Genomic DNA, 27,621 nt, shown 5'->3' with positions numbered 1-27,621 from the left:
AGAACTGCTGCTCATGTATGAGCTGTCCTTTTTCTGAGGATGGAGCAAAAAGGGGATTTTGCGAGGGTTAAAAGAAACAATGACACAGTCATGAAATTTGAGGTTATAATGCACTAAATGAGGTCACGTTAAAATACACAGAAGAGTTAGTTTGGGCATTTTGTAACTTATTAATAAGCTTTACATCCAGAAGCCCATCAGGACTTGAGGCAGTGGGATAGGAAGCATGTAAAAAGCATGTTAAGCAGTAAATTCAAATAAATTATCTGTTTTGTTCTATAAGAACAGAAGCTCACAGTAGACTATTAACTTGCACCTAGTTTCCAATTCAATAAAAGGTCAATTAAGGCTAATCACATGCACCTTATTTCATAAACAGTCATTCCATATAAAGATGCATCCCAATACAAAAACCTCAGATAAAATTTGCATTTAAAAAATGTTGTTTGTAATTTGCACAAGTACAAGCAAGTCTCATGAATCAAAACCAGATTAATTTGATAACTAAATTCAGGTGGGTTTGGGTTTTTTCGGGGGAGGATTTGGGTTGGGTTTTTTTTGTTAGTTTGTTCCATTTTGGGTTTTTTAAAAAACTATCCCAGACTCAATCAGTACAGCTTGAACTGCCTCTTGATCAATATATGCAGCAGACCTGAGCTGTGAATGGTTTAACATTAGGAAACCCTTACTGAGGAAATACCTCACACTTGCTAAGTTCTCACTTTGTGACAGTTGCAAGTAACTTGCTGAAAGTCAAAAAGGAAAAAAAAATGGGGAAGGGGAACATATGACTAGATTCTTCGTTTTACTCATAAGCACCAAATTAAACAAAAAGGAAAAGATACTCATTTCAGTTATAACACTACCCTTGAGCTTACAATAGAGGGTGCATATACTATTCTAGTTACACACAGAGTTTAAAAGTACTTCACAATACATTAAAGAGCAGCAACTACAAAAAACAAAAATATTTTGTCAAACTCACTGAATACAAGACATTTTAAAACAGTAGCAGTTAGGAACTTCAAGATTATTGCTACTTTGCATTAGTAGTAAAGATACCTAATGATATCACACAAACAAAACCAAATCTGGATACATCAGGTGTACATCATTCATTTCTAGAGTTTAGCAGAACCTAATATGTTTTAACTATAAGCCATTAAAGCCTTCACATCTATGAACAAATCAGCTTCCACAGCTTATAATAATTCTAAGTCTATAACAAGTCCCAGTTTTCAAGTCAGTTACCTGAAAATAGAAGTCTAGTATAGCAACCATATCCGTGCCTTCAGGAAAGCACTGAGGAAGAAAAACAAAGAGTCTTTAGGGGAAATTATTATTATTATTTTTAGTAAGACTTTTACGGAAATTAATTAATCTATATTCTTCTCAGCACATTAAGCACTAGGCAGATTTTAAACTAAATATTTATTTCAATGCAGCAGTAAAAATATGAAGTCTCACCAGATTTAAAAGTAACAGTGGAGTGAGGTCAATATACTAGGTATTAAAGTATTTTTAGTACAGCTTTCGACATCTTTAAATCAGAAAACTGCATTTAAGAGTTTTATAAAGTCATCTGTACAGCACAGATTATGCATTTTATGACAAATAAAACAGATTATCATGGCTATGATGCAGAAAAAAGATTACCAGCATTCTAGTAGAATGACTGTGTTTTGAGTAGCAGTATAAAGCATACACAACATTGGAATAATTTATGCCATACTGTACATTAAATAAATAAAACATCTCCACTGACTAGGAAAACAACCCCAGCACACAGTCTTCAAAATACAGTGAACAAACGAGATCAACCTTTTTTTCTTTCAAGTAATAGCCGATTGCAAAATTTCTATCTCCACTCTCTCTTTCGGACTGGAACCTTAAATAAAGAAATAAAAAATGAAAAAAGGCAACACATAAAACTTTCAAAGAAAACCAGTGAATTTCAGAGACTCATCATGTCATTCACTATAACTGCATGTAAAAGATACACTACTGCTGAACACAAACATTCTACTAAGAGAACAGATGCTGCCTTAGAAGCTCATCCCAGCACACCCAACTGGAGTGAATTAGCTTTGACATCTGAATACACACAGTACTGGTTATCTACACATACACAGCTGACTTTGGCATAAGGCAAAGCAGCATTAAGATCCTGATGTTCGAAGCATTATCTAAAAAGGCCACAGTGGAATAAAACATTCCTCAAGAGCTGCAGAGAATGAGTAATTCACTTACAACACTGACCAAACTAGAGAGGAACCTGAAGATTAAGTTGCAGGTTAGGTAACGATCGACTGATAGCTGCACAGTTTATCATGATGATTAATTAAGGATGAAACCTGAAGGAGGAATCTGTATGATACAAGCATAGGTAATTTTCTCCTGTCTGCTTCTTTCCATGGTAAGCATTTTTATATTAACAAAGCTCAGGAAAAACACTAGCTGATCTCATTCTACTTCTCTGCAACCTGGAAGCAATTCTGCTATATGGAATATTTATGATTTTCCTACTGCTGCCTCAAAATGATCTCAAGATTTTTGGAATGCTATACATTTGAGTTAATGAGGGGAGTTGTTTTAGAAAATAATTTAAATGTGCAAAAAAGAGTTATAGAATGATTAGGGTTGGAAAAGACCTTAAGATCATCTATTTTCAAGCATGAAGAGTCTCAATGGTAAAAAGTATGCTTGCTAAACATTTGATACTCATCTTTCAGCTTGCAGAGTTTAATTTTTAATATGAATGCCAGTAAGAGCTGCACTTACAGCTCTCACTGACATAGCACCAAGAGAGCACTAAGAGTAATGAAGTCTTGAAGAGATAACCAATACTTTTATGTGACATTCAGCCACAGTGATGTCAGAAACATGTGCAACTTTAGTTCTTGTAAATTTTAAGCCAAAGACGCCCTCTAATATTAGAGATTAAGTGATAGCTTCAGTGTAAACATCTAACTTTGCCATAAGATCAATAGGTTAACTATCAGTTGAGGCATTTTCCACTTAACTTCATTAAATAAATAAAAATACTTACGTAGCATTACTGAATCCAACATACTCATTACCAGCCATTTTATTCATGAATTGCATTACCTGTTAGAGACAGAGAGGATGGGGGAAAAGCATGCTAACATTTTCAGCATTAAAAAGTTACAACTAACAAACTTCTAATTCAGCTTTACCCTAAAAATCTTGTAACACGTTTACAAATGCAGTTGACATCAGTATACATGTAAACAACCAAGTGCAGACAAAAAGACAAAACACCTGAAATTACTAAAATTTCACTTGCAATCCCTTTACCATCTTGAAATGTTTACTACTGAGTTTAGTTAAAAAAGGAATGTTGTAACATTAACTTACGTAGTCAAACTTTTCTGCATTATTTGCTCCTTGCTGCAAGAAAAGAAAAAATGATTTACAAAAATTGTTAACAGAAGAAAGAAGTTAGTTCACTTAACAGTATTAGGAATTTTAATGCATATAACTAAGGTATGAGGCTAATTAAGAATAAGGTACTACAATCATTTCATATATTAATGAAAACATTAAAGTGTTAGATACGTAAAGCTTTAATTATCATTTAAATTACAAAATACAATACTATAAGAGTTTTATCAAACAGCCTGTATGTTGAAAATTACTTTAAACTGAAAAAGGTATGCTTTATTTTAAGTGCTCTCTATTCAACTTTACGTGTTTAGCACAAAGTAAATGTAAAAAAAAATACCAAAGTAACTACAACTGGAATAATTATAATGAAAACACTAATTTTTTATAGATTAGTTACCCAAAGGTATTTATGTATTACAAACAGAGCTGAGCATAGGAAAAATTCAGGCTACTGAAGTTAAAGTATTTCCATGGCTAGCACTCATTCTAAGAATTTAGATGAAAGACTTAAAATAAAGTGTTACCCCTTACTACAAAAATATTTGCATTGAATCAAAAACATCTGATTTAATATCTGATTAATGTCCTACCTATTAAAAAATAAACAGCTAGAAAAATAGAATTTTATGTCATGTAAGGGGAAAAAAAAAAAAATCTAAATCCCTCTTAAGGATGAGAGTGAAACCTAATTCTCAGGGTTGGTTGGTTTGTTTTTTCATGGAGGAGGAGGGGTGTTTTTCTGGGCCTTCCCTCCAGTTTAATAACATTTTAATAGCTGCTAGTTAAAGACTGTATTAATTCTTTACAGGTCTCTGATAGGTGACCTTTCACAAATTTCTGTAGCAAGATGGTTAAAGAGTGGTGGGAGGTAAATAACAGCACATGGTGTACCTGGGGGAGTTTTTAAATTTTTGAAATAGCCAACTAGAATTTTTAAGTAAGTTTGAAAAACAATGGCACCACATCCACAAATGGAAATAATATATGTGGAGAAGATGCTTTTATAAATAGTCTTAGCATTGAAGATACTCTATTTAGATAACATAATTCTGTTTCACACATCTCAAGCAAACTCAAGACACTATTTGCACTGTGGGAATGGGGAAGGACGTGGAAAAAACCTGAAGCTTTGTATCAACCAGTATTTTACTTAACGAAACACATAAAGCCAGTCTCATTTCCCACTCTGTATGTGGATTATGGTGTTGCAGATAATCTTTGAAGCCCATGCATCAGCTCAGCTACAAGAGGATGTGCAGTCATACACGTACGATCACTAGCTGAAAGGAACACCACACTGTTTGGTCAAATTATACATCAGTGGTTACCTTATGCTTAAGGGCTAATAACCTTACTCTTAAAGGCAATGCTAAATTGCAATAAGATAGAAAAAAAAAAGATACATTTCATCAAAATGTTTCTGTATAATATACCAGAACATAAGTCTTAAAAATTTATCTCCAAATCTGTTCAATGAAAAATAATTAAAAGAAGAAATTACCAACTTCATTGAACTGTTGCAGTTGTCAAAATATTCCATAGATCCTAATGCTGTAAAATATGTAACAACATTTAAACCACAAAAACCTTTTCAACCTTTCAAATGCACAATGAACATCTTTTTCTGGGAAAGTGGGTCAGCATTAGTCATGGGATGCTGCATTGATAACTGTATGGTTAGACACATATAATAAATTGAAACAAGTTCTTTTTGTTAAAAAAAAAAAAAAAAAAAGAGGGAGAAAGGGATCATGCTTTCTGCAAAAATCTAAACACATAATGCTTCACTTTTGTGTGTAGTAGAAAAAAAAAAGTCCTATCCCTTCAACAAAAACCTGGCTTTCCCAGCAGCATATAAAACTGGTGAGCAAACTTTTTCCACATCAACTTGTTATAAAAAAAGTTTTCCTTTTAAAATTTACATCTCATCTTGTATTTTGGGAAGAAAATCTTCTATACACTAACTCAGATGATGTATTTTTAGTCTCTGAGGTTCCACACATTTGTATACGCACTCTGTATCAAACACAAAAGCATCGTTACCAACATCAGACTGCTCATATAGCTAAAATATTTGCCTAAGTAATGACATGATCAAGACCTCAGTAGGGATTTAACATAATGCAGAACTCAGCCAGGAAATTTTGCTTCCATATACATGACAACTAAAAACCCCAACATACTAGCTTCCCTCTTTCAGCAGCTGACAGAGGTATGCTGCTCGTAAAAAGATGAAGAGATACAGGGGCAACACATATTCTATGATTAAAATTCAACTGCAAATATAAAAACCTAACATTCAGAGTACTGACCAATGTTTCCATAATAATTTAAACAAAAGACAAGAAAACCTCTGTTCTTGAGCAAGTGCTTCTTACTTTTAGCTTGACTGTATAAGGTTGGGGGCACTGTGACAATATTTCTCAAAAAGTATTTAAGTTCAGATGCAATACATCTGTCTAGAATATCAAAGGAAACATTCCATGCACTAACTCCACAAACACTTAGTACACTTACTGGAACATATGTTCATATACACACTTATGTACACATGCCCGTGTGTATACGCATATGGAAAAAACACTTCTAAATGAACACAAAATGAAATTGAAAATGTTAAGATTGAAGCAGTTTGAGAGGCAGAAAATTCAAACTTGCAGAAGACAGCTCAATACAATTTTGTAAATATTTAAAGCCACAATGGACACTACAGCTGTCAATCACAAATTTGAATTTTTTGACTGTGTCAGGTTCTAGTGATCTTCTCTTTTTCCATTTTAAACAAGGTACTTCCATTACCTGTATTTCTACTAGAAAAATATAAGCAGTTGCATAGGTTGCATGCCTACATGTACATAGGAAAGAAGAGACCCATGGATACTCACCAGAGCTTGCAACAACAAAATCAGGCAATATTTATTAGAAAAGTAGTTAATATTAGCCACTTTTCATTGATCAACATTGAGTTTACACAGTTAGACCACATAAGCTCTTACCATGTGTCTCTTGTTAAAGTCATTTTTCAATTTTGAATCTAAGACAAGCTAATAAAAACATCTGCATCATAAGAAGTTTATAATCTTCTAATAACATAAGATTAGTTTAAAAATAATTTCTAGGTTTTTTTGTTTTGTTTTGTTTTTTTTTAAGCCAAATTTATAACCTATCACTGTATGAAAAACATCCAGGGGAAATAAAATAATCTTAATTCTATGTCAAGGATGCAAGAAAACATTTTTTACATTTGCGCATTTTACATTAACTTAACTAATAATGTGTTTAGTTTTCTGTACTTACATATGGTTTTAATTATATGTGTTAATCTGGGGCTTTTCTGTGAGAACTGGTGTCTTGACTGCTTAGCGTGCCACTGCAGCTCTGAAATACTTGAGAGCACACTGTCACCGACAGCATTTGACCCACTAAGACCAGTACTATAACTATTTGAAATACATGTAGGAATTATTTGTGTCCTTCAGGTATTAAAATATTTGCATGTGACCGTTCAATATATGTCATTTTAAACATCACTACTACATATTCTATGTCAAATAATGTTCAATGCACTGAAGGTATAATCAAAAGCAAGTGCAGAATAACATGAAAGTATATTCTATCCAAAATTAGTTACTACAGGAAAATTAGTAACTCAGGAAGAGAGCAAACTTCACCAAAATAAAAACAAGTATCTGGCAGAGAAGATCACAACACCAACACATGTTTTAAGGTGGTACATATGTACATTTACACATCAGTCTATCACGAAGGAAAACTGCAATGGGTAGCACACAGCAATTAAGTTAAATCTGTACTATTTATTGTAACTATATTGTCAAATAAACCCAATAAACCATGTGTTTTTCCCACTCCTGACATATTAAGCCATAACTGTATAGGTTTCCCAGTAACTCTCCTGACAGCAAACAGATCCTTGGCACAGCTGGACAGGTTTTTCCACCACACTTTGCCTCATTTATTTTATGACCTATCAGCATATTCAGAAAGCTCTTAAATGTATCATAGAATTAACCAGGTTGGAAAAGACATTTAAGATCAAGTCCAACTGTTATATCAGATACACGTTTATGTTTTATAAAAAAAAAACCACAACCCCAAAACCACTAACAAAAAGCTTTCATTGAATTAAGCTTCTTCAGGGTCAGTAAGATCAGTATTTTCATTTTCTTGTACACCACCTTTTCTGCAAGGACTATGATTATTGCTGTGCCACCCCAACATGTCTAAATGCTTCCCACATTAATTTGCCACCATAGAATACCTCCCCCTTCACTGAGCATTCTAGTCTGTCGCAGTCTGTGTAAGATTGTACATGTGGCTGTCAGCACTTGGAAGATTTATAAACACTGTATTTGCTGTTTTACTAGGAAGACTTCTATCTACAGATGGAATCTCAAATCTCTGATGATTCCTTCCACAGCCATTTGCCTCCTTCTACATATTTCACTCTGAACCCTTTCCTCTTCATCTCATTTGCATCTCTAATGAACTATCCTCCCCAGTCAGGAAAGATACACATAAGTGGGCAGCTGCTGACAGAAACAAACACTAATATTTCTGGAGTTATCAGGCTTTGAGAATTGAGTTTGAGGTTTAAGAAAAAAACAACAGCTCAAACACTAAATACCTGCTCATACTACAGGCAATGAAGACTTTTCCTAGTCAATGTGATGTACCAAAACCTGAGGGGTTACAGAGCACAGAATCTGTACTAAATCTGAATCTTCTGATTTCAAGCACCTGTATTTCCTTGGAGATGTGGAAGAATTTACAATTTTATCAAATATCACTTTTCCACAAACTTCCGTAATTGCCACTACAATTTTCTTTTTGGTAAGAGTTATTTGAAAATTGTTGCAATGATGCAATTTATGAAAGTAGTAATAAAGGCAAATGGCTGTATAATTACAAACAAAGGAAAAGGTTCTTAGGGTTTTGAAAATTTTATTTCCGTAAAACTGGCCCACAGGAGGTCCTTTTGCTACAGCATTTTTATTGTAGATACATGCTTTAAATTGCTGTAAAGTCTGTGGAGTGCAATGCAAGTACAGTTAGAACAGAGCCATGAACTAAAGCATCAAAAGGTAAATATATCGTAGTTCCAAGCACATGACAACAGAAGAATCATGTAAGCTGGTAAAAGTATGACGTAGTCATGCCTAAGTAAGGCAAACAAATGTTGTACTAAACATGCACACACACTTTCTTATGAATAGGAAGGACTAAATGTAACGCTACAGTTTAGGTCTATGCTCTAAGTTCCAAGGTGTGTATACCAAATTCTTAAATTTGGAACTGGGGATATGATGCTAAGAACCCTTCCCCCCCAACCCCCCCCCCCCAAAGAAATGTTATATTAACATTACATATTCTGACAAAAAGCATCATCTCTTAGTAATTGTAATTTGTGTCAGATATGTCAGATACTAAGGACAGTTGTGTGCAAGAGCATGCATACTAACAGCTGCTAAATTCAGTGTGATGCACATAATTTTGGAAGACTTCTTGAATCAGTTTCTCAGAAAGGTAAAATAATGAATATCAAAGGAGGTAAAAGTATTCTTAACAGTGAAATACAGCAACAATCTCTCCACAGCTATCAACATGTTTCCATTAGACGAATGTCGTACATGCTGAATGCAACCATGTTTAAGAATCTCTTAATTTTCTTGGACTCTAAGTGCCATACAGAGTCTTCAAGATACGCAAGTAACACCTTAACAGACAGAATGAATGCACAGGAACTGAGGGCAAAACATAGGTTAATAAAGCCAGCTTTTCCAGAAAATAAATAAATAAATACATACTTAGATTAAATCAAATATAGACGCCAATTACTTAAATTGCTGAACAGTTAGTAGGAATTTTGTTAAGTTGGAGACTGAGAAGAAATTATTTCACAACAAATGCAGCTCTTAAGTAACTTTGTACCTGTGACCCTCTATGTAATTTTCCTCAGAATATGTTTACTTTTGTTAGTTATTCAAACGATAAATGGTATCTTAGCATAAGCAGTACATAATATAATCTACATTTTAATGATACTGGAAACAAATAATGGAGTGTGATAAGATATGCGTCCATTAGACGTGCAGTTACCACATGCAAAAAATGTTAGTGCAATGCAACACTCTTCATAAGAACAATACAGAAAAAAAGAAATTAAAAAAACACCCAGCAAAAACAATCCCCCAACTTCTAATAAATACCACAATTGCATGCAGTAAACAAATCCATGTTATCTATTCAGAAGTACACCATTTATCAAGAACTATGTGCCTTCAAGAGGCACATGCTTGTGTCTTGCCTTCTGACCAGTAGGGCATGTTGTTGTAGGACTAACATTTCAGACAAATGTGTTCAGTCAGGTTTTTAAAATTCACTATTATCCAAAGTGAATTTCAATGCTCAGTCAACCTTTAAAAAGATATTAAACGTGAATAAATTTACCTGTCATACTTAAGGCCATTTTCTTTCACCTACAGCTATTAAAGATAAATGTCTTTAAGCAGGAGTTCTTACACCTTCTTTAAATATAAAATAACAGAAAATCATGATCTAAGTAATTTTAAAAATCAACAATTTGGAAATAGGAAGTAGGAAACACACTGATGGGACCTTAAACATAAAAAGAAAAAACAAGATTTTTAGACCTCTGAAGTAACAGTATTAAGTTTTCTACTTCAAAACTCCAGGCGACTGACATGTTCCCTACAGTTCTAAGCAGGTACCCTCAGGAAAAATAAAAATAAATAGTATTTTTATTGTACCAGAGGCTACCAAAAAAAGGCAGAAAATACAAGTAAAGTATCTGACAAACATTAGCATTACACTGAATTTGTGCCACTTACAACTTCAAGAGATATATACACCTATACTAAGGAAAAATCAAATACAGTTATCTAGAAATCTCAAGATCATGGACTAAAGATGTTTTGTCATTATCCAGCTATGCTTTACTCCATAAAACACAAGTAACTGTTTCCAAACATACTTATTCAAGAAAGCACATTTAGCATCCCGGCAGAAACTATGTAGCATCAAAATTAAACATGGTTTAGTTGTAGAGTATGTTAATAGCAGACAAATTCAGTATTAAAACTGACATATAGCTGCACTGCTCCTGTACAGATTATAGTCCCTTGCATTTCTTTTGCACAGCAAGAAATATTCTTGTAACTTTATACTATATAAGACCATTAGACATTCAGAAACATGTTTCTGAGTGCTACAGAGTATACTCCTGAGGATATATTCTTAGCATTTAACAAGTATGAGGCAATTCTCTCAAGAGAGTATCAAGTACTGTGCAGTTGAAGAAGGAAACAAAACTAAAAACTCTAAAGAAAAAGAGTCTTTCAGCTGCACTGTTACTTTTAAAAACCTACCAATCTAATACTGCATTTGTTCGGAAGTGTTACTGTTTCCAAATCATCAGAGCCTGTCTACCGCTCATGAGTAAACTGCCATCCAATAATGCACACACAAAATGAAAACAGCTCATAATCTGCACAAGATACTTTTTCTACCTTCTATTAAAATACTCCGAGGGAAACTAAAAATTAACTTTTTACCTTGATTAAAGACGTGATCACAATTGCTCCAGCATTCACCATAGGGTTATGAGGCCTGTCTGTGAAATAAGATTTTCAATTACAAATACATACCAAGACACATTAGTCAAACAAAACTAAAAGTGATTAAGAGAAAAATTATAAGTATTAACTAGTGTTTAAGAGAAAAAAATATAAATACTAAGGTAAAGCCTAGTATTAATGTATGACTTAAAGTTATGATTATGGAATACCATCCTAAATTAAAAACTTTTTAGTCCAACATTATACAAAAGGTTTTGTAACTGTGAGCAAAGTATTTTTACACTTTGGAACACACTTAGCCTTACACTGATTAATAGCCCAGTAAATTTATCTGTTTGCTGTCATTTCTTTTCTTGAACATTTTGAATCCTCCTCAGCGTTTCAAGATTTGAGCAATGCAACACATCCAAGTGGAACAATCCTTAAAGGACTTCCAATTTTTCCTGCAAGTTACCAAGTCAGTGATTTTAAGCATTCAGACAGCTCCTTAAACAAAAAGGGTTCCAGTTCTTGAATTTCTTTATTGCTGCACATGAATACAAAATCCTGTTTCTTTTTAAAAATCAAGAGGTTCCTATTGGCAGTTCCTGCAATACAACAATTTACTCATCCTCACTAGAACTTACTTTATAATTGACTTGCATGTACCTAATACACTGAAGTTTCTTATCACTAACCTCCCTATCAACAGTATTTTTGCATTCCCAGTCATTCTACCTGTTCATGTGAATGAATCTTTCTTTTCCAAAAGAAGCTTTCCTTATCAGCCATTTTCCAAAATACTTTCATTCATTAACATCTACCTCCTAATTATCTTCTTTTGTTGTTGTATTAACTAACATTTTTGCTGTGCCTTTAAACTAGGATGTTGATTCTTGAGAGTTCTGGTGTCTGAAAATCTCAACCAATTCTCAATGCATTAATACTGTGATAAGCTTGAATTCTTCCTTTTATTTGCCATTACTACTTTATCTCCAAAACATTCATTTTAAAAACGTACACAGAGTTCACTATTCCTATATAACACACACACATTTTAAAAAGAACTTGAGATGACTGCTTTTTGGAGATTAGTCTCATATTCACAGTATATACACAGACATGTATTTTACCATGAAAATTACACTGGTCATGGTCAATAGCAATTAGCCATATACAACTATCAGATAATCTTAAAAAACTAATGATCTCAAGTTCCTTTTACTATTTTTCAGAAAACCAGTATTAAAAGGAACTTTTTAAAAAGAAAAAAAATCAAGTTATTCTATTAGTGAAAAGCTAAGACCAATACCTTAAGTCAAATATATTTGACTTTTGATTAAAAACAGATTTTGAGTAAGAAAAACATAGCACTTCTGTGGCTTCCTAACTCTCTCTCTCCTTACGGACTATAAGCCTGAACACCAGTCAAAGGTGTTTCAAGTCAAATGACAAACCCCAGCATCACAGACTGCTGGTCAGAAGGAACATCTGGAGGTCATTTCCTCCACCCTCCTACTCAAAGCCAACCTATTGCCAAGGTTTCATCAGGTCAGTCATGCCTTTATTCAAGTCTTGAAAACCACCAAATATGGCAAATCCTCTAAATCTCCAGCAATCCTGATCCTCCTAGAGTTTACCCTAACATCCAGCCTGCACATCCCAAGCCACACTGGGGAGGCCACTGGCCCTTTTTGTATCACCTGCCACTACCAAGAAGAGTTACACAAACCTTCACCTTTGCAATTGGTCCTCAAGAGTTTTAAGTGGCTCCCAGGGGAGCTCCTAACCTCCTCTTTCAACTGCTCCTTGGAGCTGTGTGCCCAGGACTGCACAGCACTTTGGTAGTCCTTCACTGAAGCCCTCTCCAGTTTTTGAACTGGAGATCCCAACTCCAGAAACACAGTCCAACACAACACAGGCTTTGTGCATTTCTTGCCCTAGCTACACGTAGGGTATACCACTTCCTCTCATCAACATCAGGTATCGTTCCAGTCCATAAATACATCAATGACTTAAATCGCACACAACCCTCTACACATCACATGCATATTTTGTTAAAAAGGATATACAATGCTTATTTAGCATTTGGCAACTCAAAAGCTTATCAATGTGATATGTCCACACAGGGCATATGCCCTCAAAATTCTACTGCATCTCATTTCCTTCAAGATGTCTCCACTTACCTTCAGTGTCACAAGGCATTCCTAGTTACATTTTCCTCTACTCTGCAGATTCCCACCTCTCATTGCTTAGAATCTCAAACTACATGTACCAGTTCTGGCCCCTTTACAACCAACACACCTCTATGTGCTGCCCTCACATAAGAATGGCAAGAACCTTCTGATGAAATTAAACATGGGCTTTTCTGAATGTGCTTCTGAAATTCAGATGTTGTATTTTGTTCCCGCCTTGGTAAGTCAGTAAGGAAAAAACATTGTGGAAGCCTTCACAGCTACGGGGATATACAGCAGTCTGGCCTACCACACACTAACAAAAGCTCTTCTCTGAGGGTCTCCTACTGCTGCCTAAAACCAGCACACTACAGCTCTGACACCCTCCATTAATCCACTGCTGCCTCTTCTAAGCAGAATAAACCCTGTCAGAGCACCTAGGTCCCAGGAAAGCAATTTTCACTATTATCCCTAGGTAGTGATAGTGAAAGCACCAGATAATACCATTTAACACCTCCCCTAGTTAGATAACTGTAATTGACAGATAACCCTTCTATCTTGCCACAATAACTACACAGGCATCCTGGAGAGATGGTGGATGCTCTAAGCCTGTTCGCCTTCAAAAGCCATTTGGACAACACCTTTAATAACATGCTTTAACTTTGGCCAGCCCTGAAGCAGTCAGGCAGTTGAACGAGATGACTGTTGTAGGTCACTCCCAACAGAAATATTCTGTTCTATTCTACAAGGAAGAAACTCTCCACAGACTTACTATATACCGGCCTTTTCTAACGGCCAAGATGCCTGAATAAAATCTTCTGAAAGATTCCTGCTTATTTCAAAGAAGAGCTGTCTTCCACTCCCATCAATAACACTTCCATTCCCAGATATTTTTTTTCACCTCTTAGGGATGCATAGGTTCTGACACTACATTAATGTTTAAGCAAATTCACACATAGGTCTCTTTCTAAAGTGGCAGCAACTACTGACTTACTGCACAATGGGTATCATCAGCAAGGGGATTTCACATTGTACAACAACAAGGAATGAAGGTTGATACCGTAATTGCAACAAAAAGGTGAACAAATGCATCTATTAATTGTTAGAAAGATATCAAACTCTGCAAAGCTGACACACATCATAAACACACATATACATTATATATAACCAAATAACACAGGCAATGATCTGCTCAGACTGAAAAAAATCTTATGAGACTTGCAGAGAAGTTGTGTATTACTATATCATTACACTCTGGAGTAAATTCCTGGTTTTAGCCTTAATGAAAAGCACAAGTCTTAATAACCCTTTGCCTTCATCTGGGGTGCCCTGATTAAGTTTACCACTAATTCAACAATTTGCCTCTTGCATAAACCACCCACCTAATAGCCTCTGAATAATAAATGCATTCTTTACCAATACAGCACTGTGCTCCCTGTGGGAAGGAGATACTTGTCTAGAACAGCCTTTTACCTAGACAGCTGTAACATATTTAATAGGTACATCTAAATTCAAAATAAGAGAAAATATATTTAGTTACCAGAAAACGCCTCCACTGAACATCACTACTGAAATGGTGAAAAATACATAATTTTTAATATCTCAAAACTGTTTGACAGTTCACACAACTGCTCTACCAACCTGCCATGCAATTATGCCATAGATAAACCAGACCTTTCCCCTAATAAGCTCAAGTTACAGTGCTTTTCCTCTGCCAGTTCTTCTGACCTTTTTGTTCATCATTTGCCTTAGGCCTTTCTTGTATAACTGGCTCACAGTGTTTGTCCAAGACAATAACTTAAAGAAAGAATGATGTCTTCAGTTAACAAAATCCTTCAGCAGAATAAAGTTTCCTAGTGATCCCTCATTTAATTACAATGCAACATTTATTACTGCACTAAATTCCACAAAATTATATTAACAGCACTAATTTTACAGATTATCAGCAAGAGAAGGTCATGTGTATGGATAAGAGATATTAACTGTACATGCATACAGGTACTGTCAGATGTGTTGCATCATCAACTCAATAGGCATGAAAAAAATTGCAAACTGCTCAATGGCCATAACCAGGAAAATTATTCCTGATGATACCTACTTCGGACACATTTTACTATGTAAGATTCTTGATCTACTTCAATCAACTATAATAATCTCATTTTAATTAACATGGGAATTGCTTTATTCCTCCAGAACTCTGAACTGTTTGATGTGTTCCTTTTGATTAAAAGAAAGTTTTAAAATCTGGTATTCATAAAGCTGCAGAAATTCCCAAATTCCCATTGTGCAGCACAGATATTTATTCAAAACTTATAACAAAACAATGTTACTAAGAATCACGTAAGTTGGCACTTTTAGCTATGATTTAAAATTGCCTTGTAATAGTCTTGCTTGAATTTCAATACTAGTAAACAAAGAAATCGAAGAACATCCTGGTTTAGGAATCTTTAATGCAGTAAGTATAAAAAAATAGCTAACCAGTTTTCAAATACTTGTATATCACTTCATAAAAATCCTGATTACAAACATGAAATTCAACTATATCAGAGTCAGAAAGCAAATAAATATCATTTTTTATTTTCAAATCTGATCTTCAAAGTAGTTACGTACGTTCAAACTGCCAAATACTCCACATATCCAAACTTCATACATCAATTTAAATCTTCATACATTGATTTAAGTGTCATCCCTTCCTCCCTCCTCTTCCTTCACTCACAGAAACTCAAATTCTCTATCTCCCTATAACTGAGAAGTTCCTATTTATTAGACTCCTACCTCCTGCTTTAAATCTGTTGTTTAATAAGCTTTTCAGGTTATATTCTAACGCATTTTTCTCATGTCAATTACATCAGCCACACAAGCACACACTTAAAAACTACAACTTTTACCACATGAATTAGTCCTCTGTACAAATTTCATGCACACTGGTCAAACTTTCAATAATCCCAATTATCTTATTCAATAAGTCTTACAAGCACTCTCAAAGTCTAACCGTAATATATGACACCCCAGCCTAACAATTCGCCTCCTCAGAGTTCAATTTTAAAGGTAGCCATAAAAATTATTACACTGTCTATAATCCCATTAAAATAAAAAACAAACAAACACAACAAACACACACAAAACCAAAGAACACCTATATTTAGCCAAAGAAAAAATGAGAATTTTCAGCACCAAAGCTGCTTTTTTTATCTGAAAGTTTTCTTAGTAAATGAAAGGTAGTCATCTTCACACTCTGTGACATTGTATTTGGAAAAACTGGGAATGCAAAAACAAGACGGCAAAGCTTGACAAAATGCTTCATTCCCTCTTGGCCATATATATGCATGTTGGTATTTCCTTACCACTTACTAACATAATAAAAAAGAAGGAAAAAATTGTCATTATCTATTTTATGTTTAAGTTTGGAAAGATGATTGTAAGGTATGTACTAAATATAATTATGTACCATTAACATATTTAATAACATAGATATTTAAGTCAGAATTTAATAGACTCCTTGCCAAAATATAATCCAAGCCCGATGCTGTTAATTAAATATTAATTTCAATACCATGGCAACGGAAACGTTGCCTGTTCTCAGCTAGAAGAAACATTTGTGTTTCAGAGATAACACCCAGTATTTCCTCTAAGGCTACATGAGTCACTCAACTCAGATTTTTGCCACAATGTTTTTAAAAATAACATTTTCATGCTTGAGAATTAGTGTAACATGAAAAAGAAATAATCTAGGCAAGTAATGTATGAAAAATTAATGGTAAAGCACTCCTGCCACAGGGAAAAAATACCGTGCTTTGAGTCAGCAGCCAAATTCCGTTTAGAATAATCTGTGGGAAGATGTGTTCAGTTTTGCCTTCTGGAAACTGCCCAGTGCTGGCCTTTGGCACCAGCACCTGCTTCTCAGAGGGCTGAGAAAGGAAGGACTATAGATGTTTCTTAGAATCAGTTTAACATCTTTGATTCTTTCACCATCATTTTTACAGAAGACACTATAAAGGAACACGTACTATCAACTCATCTAAATAAATATACATTCCAAATACTTGCATTATCAAAATTCATTGTTTTTTCCTACAGCTGGATAACAAGCAGATAGAACAAAAGTAATAAAACATCTTTTACTAGCATTCTAAATTAGGCTAAAGCAAGCGACAAAGGATAAGCCTACCTTGCCGATGGCAAAATATTTTGGGACGTTTTCTAATAGTAAGACTCAAGAGGATATGGCAAAATGAAAAGACGGAAACAAAAAAAAAAAAAAAAACCTGCATAGCTTGTTTCATAATTTTCTAAAATCATTTGCATTATTAAGTACTACATATTTCTTACCATCTTCATTCAGGAACAATTTGTTGAATCTTAATCCACTAGGCTCTTTACCAACATATCTGTGCACATACTCTGTGCCAAGATCATTAACAGCAATAGCATATTTCAAAGGCTTTACACAGGACTGGAGACAAAATGGAACTTTGGTATCACCAACAGAATGCCTGGGAAAAACAAAATTAAGAGATTTTGAATTTCTTGTTTGCCAGCTGTAGCAAGCAGAGTGGTAAATGCTTCATTCTATTCTTTAATGTATTACGACTATTAAAAAGACTCTCAAAACCAAATGCATATGACTACTAGGTCTCACTTTAAACATGTCAAAAAGCTTTAAAGGCTTTAACAATTGCCCCTGTAAGCTAAGCATAATAAAGTCAGGTGCTGGTGATTACTGCAAATATAACAAAATAAACAATGTTCAGAAACGGGTCAGTACCAGAGAAAATAAAATCACCTCAGACCTCTAGTACACCTACCCTACTTAACTGCAAACACATACTCAACAGCTGACATGAATACAGCCTCCATACAAACCCATGCTTATATAAACAAAGATGAGATTCAGTTCAGTTTTAGAACTTGAGGGCAATAATTAAATAGCTGTATTTACATTCCCTTTGATAATTGCATAGGTATTTTATAGCAATTATTAAATGCTATCTTTTGGACAGTTTGCTTTCAACATATAAGACTGCATCAAAGAATGACTCATACAAGCAGCATATGCCCAATCTAGAGCAAAAGGCTCCAAGCAACCACTTGTCTGATGGCTAAAATCCAAAGTGTACTTTCTTTTTTTTGGGGTTGGTTTTTTTTTTTTTTTTTCCAGAAAACTCACAAAACCATTGTCATTATAAAAACATTACACACCATTAAATGTTATAAAAATTAACATCATAAAAACTTTCATTAGTACATGTTATAGTATCCAAAACAAAGTGCCAATTTAAAATTTTGAAAAGGGATAACACTTTTACTTTTAAAGCTGTTTTACCATTAATAGATTATAATTCAGACACTTAAGCAGGAAGCTGAAAAAGACTTCAGCTCACTTGTACAGCTCTTCCCCTACAGATTACTAGCCATATGCTCTATAAGAAACAAACATACAGAACATAAAAGACAACATTAAAATGAACACCAATCCACAATCACCATAAGCAAGTCTGATGCTCTTTTCAGGAATGCCTCATTCACCTAGGATGTACTCAACACCTAAAAATTATGTCAGTCAGAATATGCAGTATAACCTATCAAACTGCAGGCCAGCAGAGACATGCAAGCTGATGAGTATCTCATAATGTCTAGTCATAGAGGCAGACATGGAATAGATTACCTTACTTCTCAGATAGACGGTGTGAGACAGCCCTTTACACCAGCTCATAACTGTCTCTTCTACACCGAGTTACAAATGAAGCAAAAAATAAAAGGAAGATGACTCTAGCTACATCCAAGACCTATATTCAGCCTTACAGGACAAAATTTCATGAAACTGAAAGGCAAAATCATGTTAAGTTTTGTATAGCTTCCCTATCTTTGTTTTCTTTTTAAATATGGATCGGATTTTTGTGTGACATACAGCAATCATATAAAAATGGTACAGTAAGAACATTAAAATGCAGAAAAGGTATTAACTTTCAAGTACATCGTGACCTACAGAAAAAGTAATACAGCTTGGGGCTTGCATACTGTTAAACAAATCTTCAGCCTCCAAAGATTAATACTACGTAAATATTGTCTCTATCCTGTCCTTTCATAATGATAATTACATACAGCTTCATTACTGTTTGGATCATAAACACAATATAATCCAGCTTTAAATACAGTATTTACAAATACTATTTAAACAATACTTTATGAGAGCAAAATAATTCAGCTTAAACAGAAAAGTTGAAAAAAGTTAAGGAAGATGACCAAGTGTATTTGATTTCTTTAAGAACTCCAATAAAGCTTTTCCTTTATTAAGCCACGAGACAACATGAAGTGCTGTATATGTCAAATAATTCAAGTAACTGAAATAGCAAAATCTAAAAGTTAGAATTTACCTCTGTCCGTCCACTGTGCAAAGTGACACACCCCACAAATCAGGGCTGAACTTGGCCAGTTGTGGAATATAGTCAGCAACCTATTACATGAATAAATAGAGAGACATTACAGCATCCAAAATGTTTAACTATGTGTTAATAGACATTAATTAAAATAAATGTCAATGGAAAGGATGCACAACATACAACTGCATTATTCCACTAATAACTACCTAGTGTACCTAAAAATTCATTAGAAATTATTATACTCATAATATATTATATAGATCATTATCAAACCATTTTTTTCAAAGTGCAAACTTCAGCGCATTCTGCAAGGAATCCCTTCTGTGTTACAGCATGTTCACCTTTTCAAAGCACATAAAACTTTAGCTTGTGACAAAGTTCGAGGGTATTCAATTTATTTATTAGAAATAACCACTAGAATAAATGTTAATTATGAACACAGTTACAGTGTTGGCAATTATTTGACACACAACCTAGCCAGTTGTGCAGGGTAGTATAATTTTTTTACATACTGCTTAGTCTGACAAATTGTACAGCAGTTATATAATTTATGTATAGTTTATGTAAAATAAAGAACAATGCTCTTTTCTCATTCTGACTTCAAAACTGTAAAGACTGTTAAGAGGTAAGAAGCTGTATTTCTAACACAATTTAGAAGTTGCAGACATAACTGAACTTCTAAAACTATTTAAGCAAGTTATCAATTTAACATTTTGCTAAAATGTTAAGAAAAACCTGTCCACTTAAAGAATGAAGAATGTATTTAGTTAATATCAAGAAATCTACAGAAGTCTGAAGCTGAATTTATAAAAAAGTTACCTTTCCTCCAGATTGCTTTTTAGCACTTTCATAGAGCTCATCAATATGTGAAGTAAACGACATAAAATCTGGAATGACAAACTTCCTCCTGAAAGCTTGAGTAAGCAACACAATATTACTTTGTACACACCTGCAAGAAGTTAAAAGTATATTAGTATTTTTGACAAAGTACTGCCAAAGAGCCTACTTAAGTAGCAATTACATGCTATTAAAATAAGGACCATCAGTCCCTTGAAGTTATATGCCCACAAGAACAGGTCTTTTTTACTATGCAAGTTTGTTTTTAAATTATTTATGAACATGTCATTGCATTCATTCTTATGCCTTTTTACTTAAAACTCTTCTTTGAAGTGCCAACTGTGAGGCTATCCTGCTAAATATGATCAATTTGCCTTCAAGTAGCATCTAAGCTTGCATAAGGGACCTAACCAACCCCTTTCTTAGGATCAAGACATGTGAAGGTCATCTAACCCAGCCCTTGCCCAAGTAAGCACCAACTTCAGTCAGGTCAAACTTCCAAGGTTCAGGGTTGGTCTGTCTCACTTCCAACTAGCTTCACCATGAATGGAGTGAGAACCCTGCCAACAAACCAAACTGGAACAAGGTTGCACTCTAATAAGAGCAAAACCTGCGGAGTTACTCGATAACATCTTCTAAACTAAGCAAAAGTTAACAGTGTGCAGTACTACAAGTCTCTTGCTTCAAACTACTGCCAGTTAAGGCACCTTTGATGCCTTTTAGCGCAGAACACAGTTATATTGTCACCCATACCCTCCAAACATCAGCCCATCTGGTACATTTAAAAAAAAATGAAGAAGTAAAAAGGGAAGGACTTATCGAGAATAAAAAGATGAAAGGGAGGATAGAAACACAAGCTGAGGCATGCTGCTGGAAGTGGTGTGCCCGTGAACAGGGGCTGAGCAGGAGCAGGGGTGGGAATTGGAAGCCATTATCACGTCAGTTAAAATATGGCCTGATAAATTATTAACAGCCCATCCCAGTGCAAGGAAGTGGAAGGGAGGTTTAACACCAAACAGTTTTGTTAACACATTCATACTCTGCTTTCTGGCAGTATTGACAAAAGAAACAAACTGTTAATACAGACAAATGGAAAATTAACATGTAAGCCTTGCAATGAAATAACACACTAATTTTTAGGGAAATGTTTCCACTTGGAATAAATACTTCCAATAATCTTATTATTAAAAGTCATTATTAGTTCAAAATTAAGATGCATGAAGACCAATGAACAGACAGAATGATGCTTCCTTTGAATCCCCTCTCTTTTTTTAAACCTTCAGTCTGAAATCCTTCAAAGGACTTGGGAGACTTTATCCCAAATTCAACTGACAGCTATTTCAAATGCTGGTAGGCACTACTTTCCAAGAGAAAACAAGAAACATTAGAGAATTTTCCATTTTCAGAATTGCTCTGTAATACACTTGTTAGTCTGTTTTAATACTGCAGTTGAGCTGGTTTTGTTGCAATTTGTTATGCTTATCCACTCCTTTTTTATTTATCTTGCAAAAAATCCTGTTAAATTTCTGTTCCCAGCAGCCTCCAATTACAGTTACTTACTCCAGGTGCAACAATCCTTTTTAAACAGTAATTAGTAACAGTTAAGGCAGCTAGATGTGCAGAAGGACTATCAACATAACATGCTCTATGTTTTAAATACAGATGCAGTCCTACAATGTCTGTACCACCCGGACAGCATTAAGCACTCTTCTTGGGTCACCTATACCTACTAGAACAACTCAGTAAAATGCACAGAAAAGAACAAGAATGCAGTATGCACTGAAATACAACCCTCTGAAATCACATTACATTTTTGAAACAGGAAAGGCATTTATGCATGTACTAACTTACAGCAAGTTTAGGATGCTCACTTCTTAGAGACTGAAAATCAGTGCAGAAACTGTTATGCTGGTTAAGGATACTACCTCTTTTTGCAAGCAACTGTTGTTCCCAGACTTCAGACAAGGTCAGTGCCTGGGTATTTATCCTGGATACTTATCCTTAACCCAGGCAAATTATATGAACTCACAGACTAAACTAAATACAGGAATTTAACTGATCTAGATAAGTATTCAGAACTACTACTGCATAGACAAAATAACAGAGGTCCTAGAAAACTCCAATTAAGGGGGCAGTAATACTTTCAGTCAACACAACACTAGCCTTGACAGCCTCTAATCTTCTGTAACTGACATATCCTCCCCACCAGAGTTTCCAACCAGTTTATGTTCCAGGTAACCCTTCAGGGATAAATGGTCTCAGGCTGAGGGTAAGTGCAACAGTAGGAAAAGATCAGGAAGGAATTTAAATAAATATATATACTGGTAAATAAAAATCTTTCTACAATCAAATTTGACAAACAGCTTAGGCCTTATCTCCCACATACCTTCGTGGTGTTCAAGACTTGTAGACTAAAAACCTTCCAACCTCAAATTCTTCCATTTCTCTAAACTTTATGATCTCACCCTAAAATATAAAATCTGCCTTGTCAAATCCCAACCCAAGCATTTCTTTCTCTATTTCAAAACAGGTCTTTCAAACTACGAAACTTCCCCAATCCATTTGCTTTATGAGGATTAGGATGCGAGTCTTATCTTCTGTAACAACTTTCAGCAACTTGTATAACCTGAACGTAAATTTAAGTTTTGGTTGGGTTGTCTGATGCTTGGTTTGGGTATTTTTTTGAAACTGAACCTTTGGGCTTTAGCATAAAGATAGAATCATTTTGTTTATCATACAACTTGTTATGTTGACTATTCTTTTTCAAGTTCGGTCTCACACTGCTGATTATTGCTTCCCTACACAAGCAAATACTTGCTAAAATAAAAACAAAACACAACAGCCTGCACTCCCACCAATTCTGAAGAACTTTTCAGCTATCTATATAACTGAATGGAAACCTTTTCTCCTGTTCTAAAAGCTACAGCATAATCATAATGGAAAGAAATGTAAAACTTTATTTCCAACTAGTGAGATTAGGTCTGTAGAAGTGTAAATATACCTATTAAACATTTCAGAAGGAAAAGTGATGTCATTTTGACAAATGAAGCATAATATTACAACAGAAGTCCTCTGCATCTTCTGTCAAAAGTTTCCTAATTGCTCAAAGAGGATGGAAACATTTATTAGTATCTGGGTTAAGCACAGCCCAAATTAAGGTTTTCCTCAGGATTTGCTACCTAGACTGAGAGCAGCACAGCACCTAAGCAACAAATACATAACCATGTCTGAGATCCAGCAACAGATTGTCTAGCTTAGAACACAAAACATACCCAGATTGCCGCTTCCTACCCACAGATCATAGGAAATTTGGCTAGCAAGACCATAGTTCTAGGTCAATAAAGCAGGACAGGCACCACCTCTTGACAAAGCCTAAGTCTACAAAGCCAAGTAAATCAATATGAGAAAGAACCGGGTTTAAACCCTAGTTGTAACTATTACTCAGTAGTTATCATATCATCCAAGTGTAAACCATTTTCAAAATAACACTGTTCTGATTGCCTCACGCCTTCTTCTCACCCTAACATTGTCAGATAAGAAACAGGGCTTTTTGCAAGTCTTCTATTTTTCTAGATTTCTGAAGATTAGTGTGTACAACCTTTCGTATTTGTTGAGCTGCCTAAATTTCACCTAACAATAGTTACAGAGTGCTACTACTGTATTAAGTAGTACCATAAGATACCAAAAACAAAGAAAACAATTCATAGAGCAGACTAACTAGCCTGCTGTTCTGCTTTCAGTAAGCATTCTGCTCTCAGTGAGGTATCACTCATTCTACAAAGACCATGTTATGTTAAAGAGATGCAACATGAACAGCTAAACCACTCTCTCCAAAACGTGCACCACTGAAGCCTTCAACTCCAGAAACTCTGGAGATAAAAGATTAAAACCCCAGCTTGTTGTGCTTGTAACATGGATTATTTTCTTTTTTTCCCAATTTTTTATTTAGGTGGAGACCACTGTAAAGCAAAAAAAATCTTCAAAATATAGCAATTTTAGCCAAATTGAAGCCTAATGTTTAGAAACACTAAAAAGGTCTTGAAAATTCTGTTAGAGAGACAGATGCATGAAGTAACTTCATCGATTCAGTCAAGCTTATGCTAACACTACTCCACATCAATTTATCCTTAATGCTTTACATGATCTAGCAACTTTGGATTCAAATTCAACAGAACTATACCACTGACTTTTAAGTTTAGGGAACTGAAGCTTCAAAGTCCTGAGGTAAGTACAACTGAGTAGATACATTATTATATTTCATGCCTTATAGTCAGAGAAGAATAAAAAACACAGAAATCTTGTACAAGTCTCCACATAGCAAATGCAGTGTGCCTGGGAAGAACATAAAACTGAAGTTTTGGGGGGATAATTTATAAAAAAAGGTTAACACCTGCTGCTGTGCAGGAAAATCTGCTGTGTGGAAAGAGATTCACTTCTCCACCCTCTGTGTGTCTTTGTTCAAAACTCTTCCTACACAAGAAGCAACCCATGTAAGATTTCTAAAAATTATAGTAATAAGCACTCCTCTAACAAAGGGGATCAAATCCTAGAGCTGTAACATAAAAATATGCTAATCTCGCTAAATTGCAATCATATGTCTTTTTTCTTAAATGTAGAGCCTTTGCCTAACACATAATCCATAGTTTACAAACAAGGCTTCTAGTATAAGTGTAACGCATAATAGCAAACTCATTTTCTTTACAGTCCAACCACAAACCCAGGAAGGTGTCTGATTGTAACAAATTAGCTCTTACTGCACTGACAAATAACCACTGAAGACCTGGTCTTGGACTTAAATACAGGAACACAGTTAGTCTGTGATGTACCTTTAAGAAGTATCCCACATTTGATGAAGGAGTTGACTGGTTTGTTATCTTGCCACACAGAGTTTTTTCTCAACGCATTTCCAAAAAAATATATATATAATATAAAATATTATATATATATAATTTATATATATTTATAATATATATATTATATATATATAATATTTATTTATATATATATAAAACCCCATGACATATATACTCATTTACATAAATGATGTAAATATGTAAGTATATGCTGTATACGATATACTTTATATACTTAATAAGCATATATACACTAATATATACATATATGTAATATATATACACAATTTTATACATAAGCACACTTTTTTATACATGTACTTATTTCAACTTGTAACAGAAGAAGCAGCACTAAACAGCATTCATTTACAAATTCAAAAAATTATATAGAGCAACAAAAATGTACCATTTTGAGAAAAGTATACTTTGCACAAAAGAAGCAAGTTTTAGATAATATGTCATTTACCCTGCAAATGGAATAAAGACATAGACTCAAAAATATTCTACAAATTTAATGTCAAGATTTAACAGCCTCTAAACTTCCAGTCTTTCAGCCCACAGAAACTGTAGGCAGGGGAGCAAAGGAGTGTGCTTGGAAGGAGCTGAAGACAACCTGAACAGTGCTTATATTGTTCAGCTAACTAACCACAGACTTCTCTTAAAAAAAAAAAAAAAACAAACACTAAAATATGGCACATAAATCTTTTCCAAAACAAACCAGAGCAGTGACTACAGTCCTAACTGCTCTCATCTCTACATATCCTGAAATTTAATGTCACTCTATTTTTCATATATTCACTTTTAGAATTAACCATGGGAGTACAGATATATACTCTGTGTACACATACAGATACAGTATATGCAGACATATACCATATCTGTACTCCCAACATCTCACTACACAGAAGCAGCATCCTGAACTCCAGATTAAAAACTGGTGAGGCAGCAAGAGAGAAGTTTTATGCTAAATACTCCCTGCTGCCTCAATCAATTCATTTGGCATCTGACCAAGAGTTGAAGGATGGGGTCAGATACACGTGCAAACAACACCGATACACTAAACTCTTGTGGAGATCGCACGCTCCGTCTGCTCCATGAAACCAGAGAACAAATTCATATGAAAATAGCATCAGTAGGAGTGTGCGTTTGACTCCCCTAGTTATGCATAGATTTATATACGCCTCTCCCAAGAGAGCAGTCAGTAACACACAGACAACATTCATCCAGAATTATACATTATTGACAGAAAGTTTACTTTTTAAAAAGGTCTTTGTCCAGCATAACACCATCTGAAGTTGTTTGAAGGGTCAATCTTAACATATCCATGCATTCTTTCAATCGGGGATCAGATGTACGCAATCCTGTAGATTTGAGTGCCTATTACAATAAAATAATAATTACTAAAATGAGAATGTAAGTTTTCACTATCAAGTTCTCTATTGCTCAGCCTCATTTATCAAGATGAGAGCCATATGCTACTGTGCTCTCAACACAGAGACACGCTGACAGTTTTTTGATCCTTTCGCCATTTCCTTTTGCCATTTTGGCTGCATCTTATGTAAAAGGATTAGTCATTGAAATCCACAGTGGCCCAACTGTATTTTACACGTGTGCAAACACTACCCAGCCCTGCCACAGACAAATATGCTTTAAAGTATACTCTTTTGCACAGCAAACAAGTAACAATACAAGTACACTCATTCTCTTAAATACAGAAACATTTGGGGGGCGGGGGGGGAATTAGTTACATTACTTGCTGCAGCTATCCATGTATAATAAATTCTTTGCCTTGTATCCTTACATTTAGAATGTTAAAAAAACCTTGCAGTAGGCTTTCATATAGCACTCCAGAATGGTAAACTTACAGTTATGAATTTATGAACTGGTATTTTTTCTTGTCCTTCTGCAATAGTATAGAAAAGTAGATCTTCTAAGCTAGGAAGAAGGCCTTGCTTCACTTTACTGGAAAAAAAAAAGAAGGAAAAAAAGACAAATTAGTGCATATTTTTATTTATACACATTGTTGCATTCTTTAGAAGAAGAAGCACATTTACATTACCAATATAGCTGCTACCACCAATTTCAACGAGCACTCTTATCAGTGAACACAAAGCTTAATTCAGCTTTAAATAGGAAAACAACAGTAATATTACAAGTAGCATACATATCCTTTACAGTGGCAAGCATTCTTAACTGCAACATAGTCATATTTTTACTAACATGGATTTATTGCTCAGATACTATTTTGATTTTTTTTTTAAGCAGATTCATTGCTTTTCCCTCTTCTTGATGTCGCCAAGGATAGGCGTGTATCTCACACAGAGGATAAAGTATTTATAAGACTCAAAGACCTACATGCCTCATAATAAAGCTG

General features: G+C 34.7%; 1 protein-coding gene across 2 annotated transcripts in view; it reads right to left on the bottom strand.

Annotated features, from left to right (window-relative positions):
• Positions 1-27,621, bottom strand: part of GLS (glutaminase) — a 64,476-nt gene that overhangs the window by 28,716 nt on the left and 8,139 nt on the right. For both annotated transcript variants that reach the window (XM_065669934.1, XM_065669936.1), the window contains exons 2-11: positions 27,113-27,209; positions 26,503-26,624; positions 20,377-20,506; positions 19,552-19,631; positions 17,507-17,670; positions 11,001-11,059; positions 3,379-3,411; positions 3,050-3,108; positions 1,822-1,888; positions 1,252-1,302 (exon numbers count right to left, since the gene is read on the bottom strand). In XM_065669934.1, the coding sequence (XP_065526006.1) occupies positions 1,252-1,302; positions 1,822-1,888; positions 3,050-3,108; positions 3,379-3,411; positions 11,001-11,059; positions 17,507-17,670; positions 19,552-19,631; positions 20,377-20,506; positions 26,503-26,624; positions 27,113-27,209 (862 nt within the window). The remainder of the gene's footprint in view (positions 1-1,251; positions 1,303-1,821; positions 1,889-3,049; positions 3,109-3,378; positions 3,412-11,000; positions 11,060-17,506; positions 17,671-19,551; positions 19,632-20,376; positions 20,507-26,502; positions 26,625-27,112; positions 27,210-27,621) is intronic.

Source organism: Lathamus discolor, chromosome 3, assembly GCF_037157495.1.
Source record: "Lathamus discolor isolate bLatDis1 chromosome 3, bLatDis1.hap1, whole genome shotgun sequence".
NCBI classification, from domain to species: domain Eukaryota; kingdom Metazoa; phylum Chordata; class Aves; order Psittaciformes; family Psittacidae; genus Lathamus; species Lathamus discolor.
Note: the sequence above shows the minus strand (reverse complement) of the source record. Positions and strands in the feature narration are given on the sequence as shown.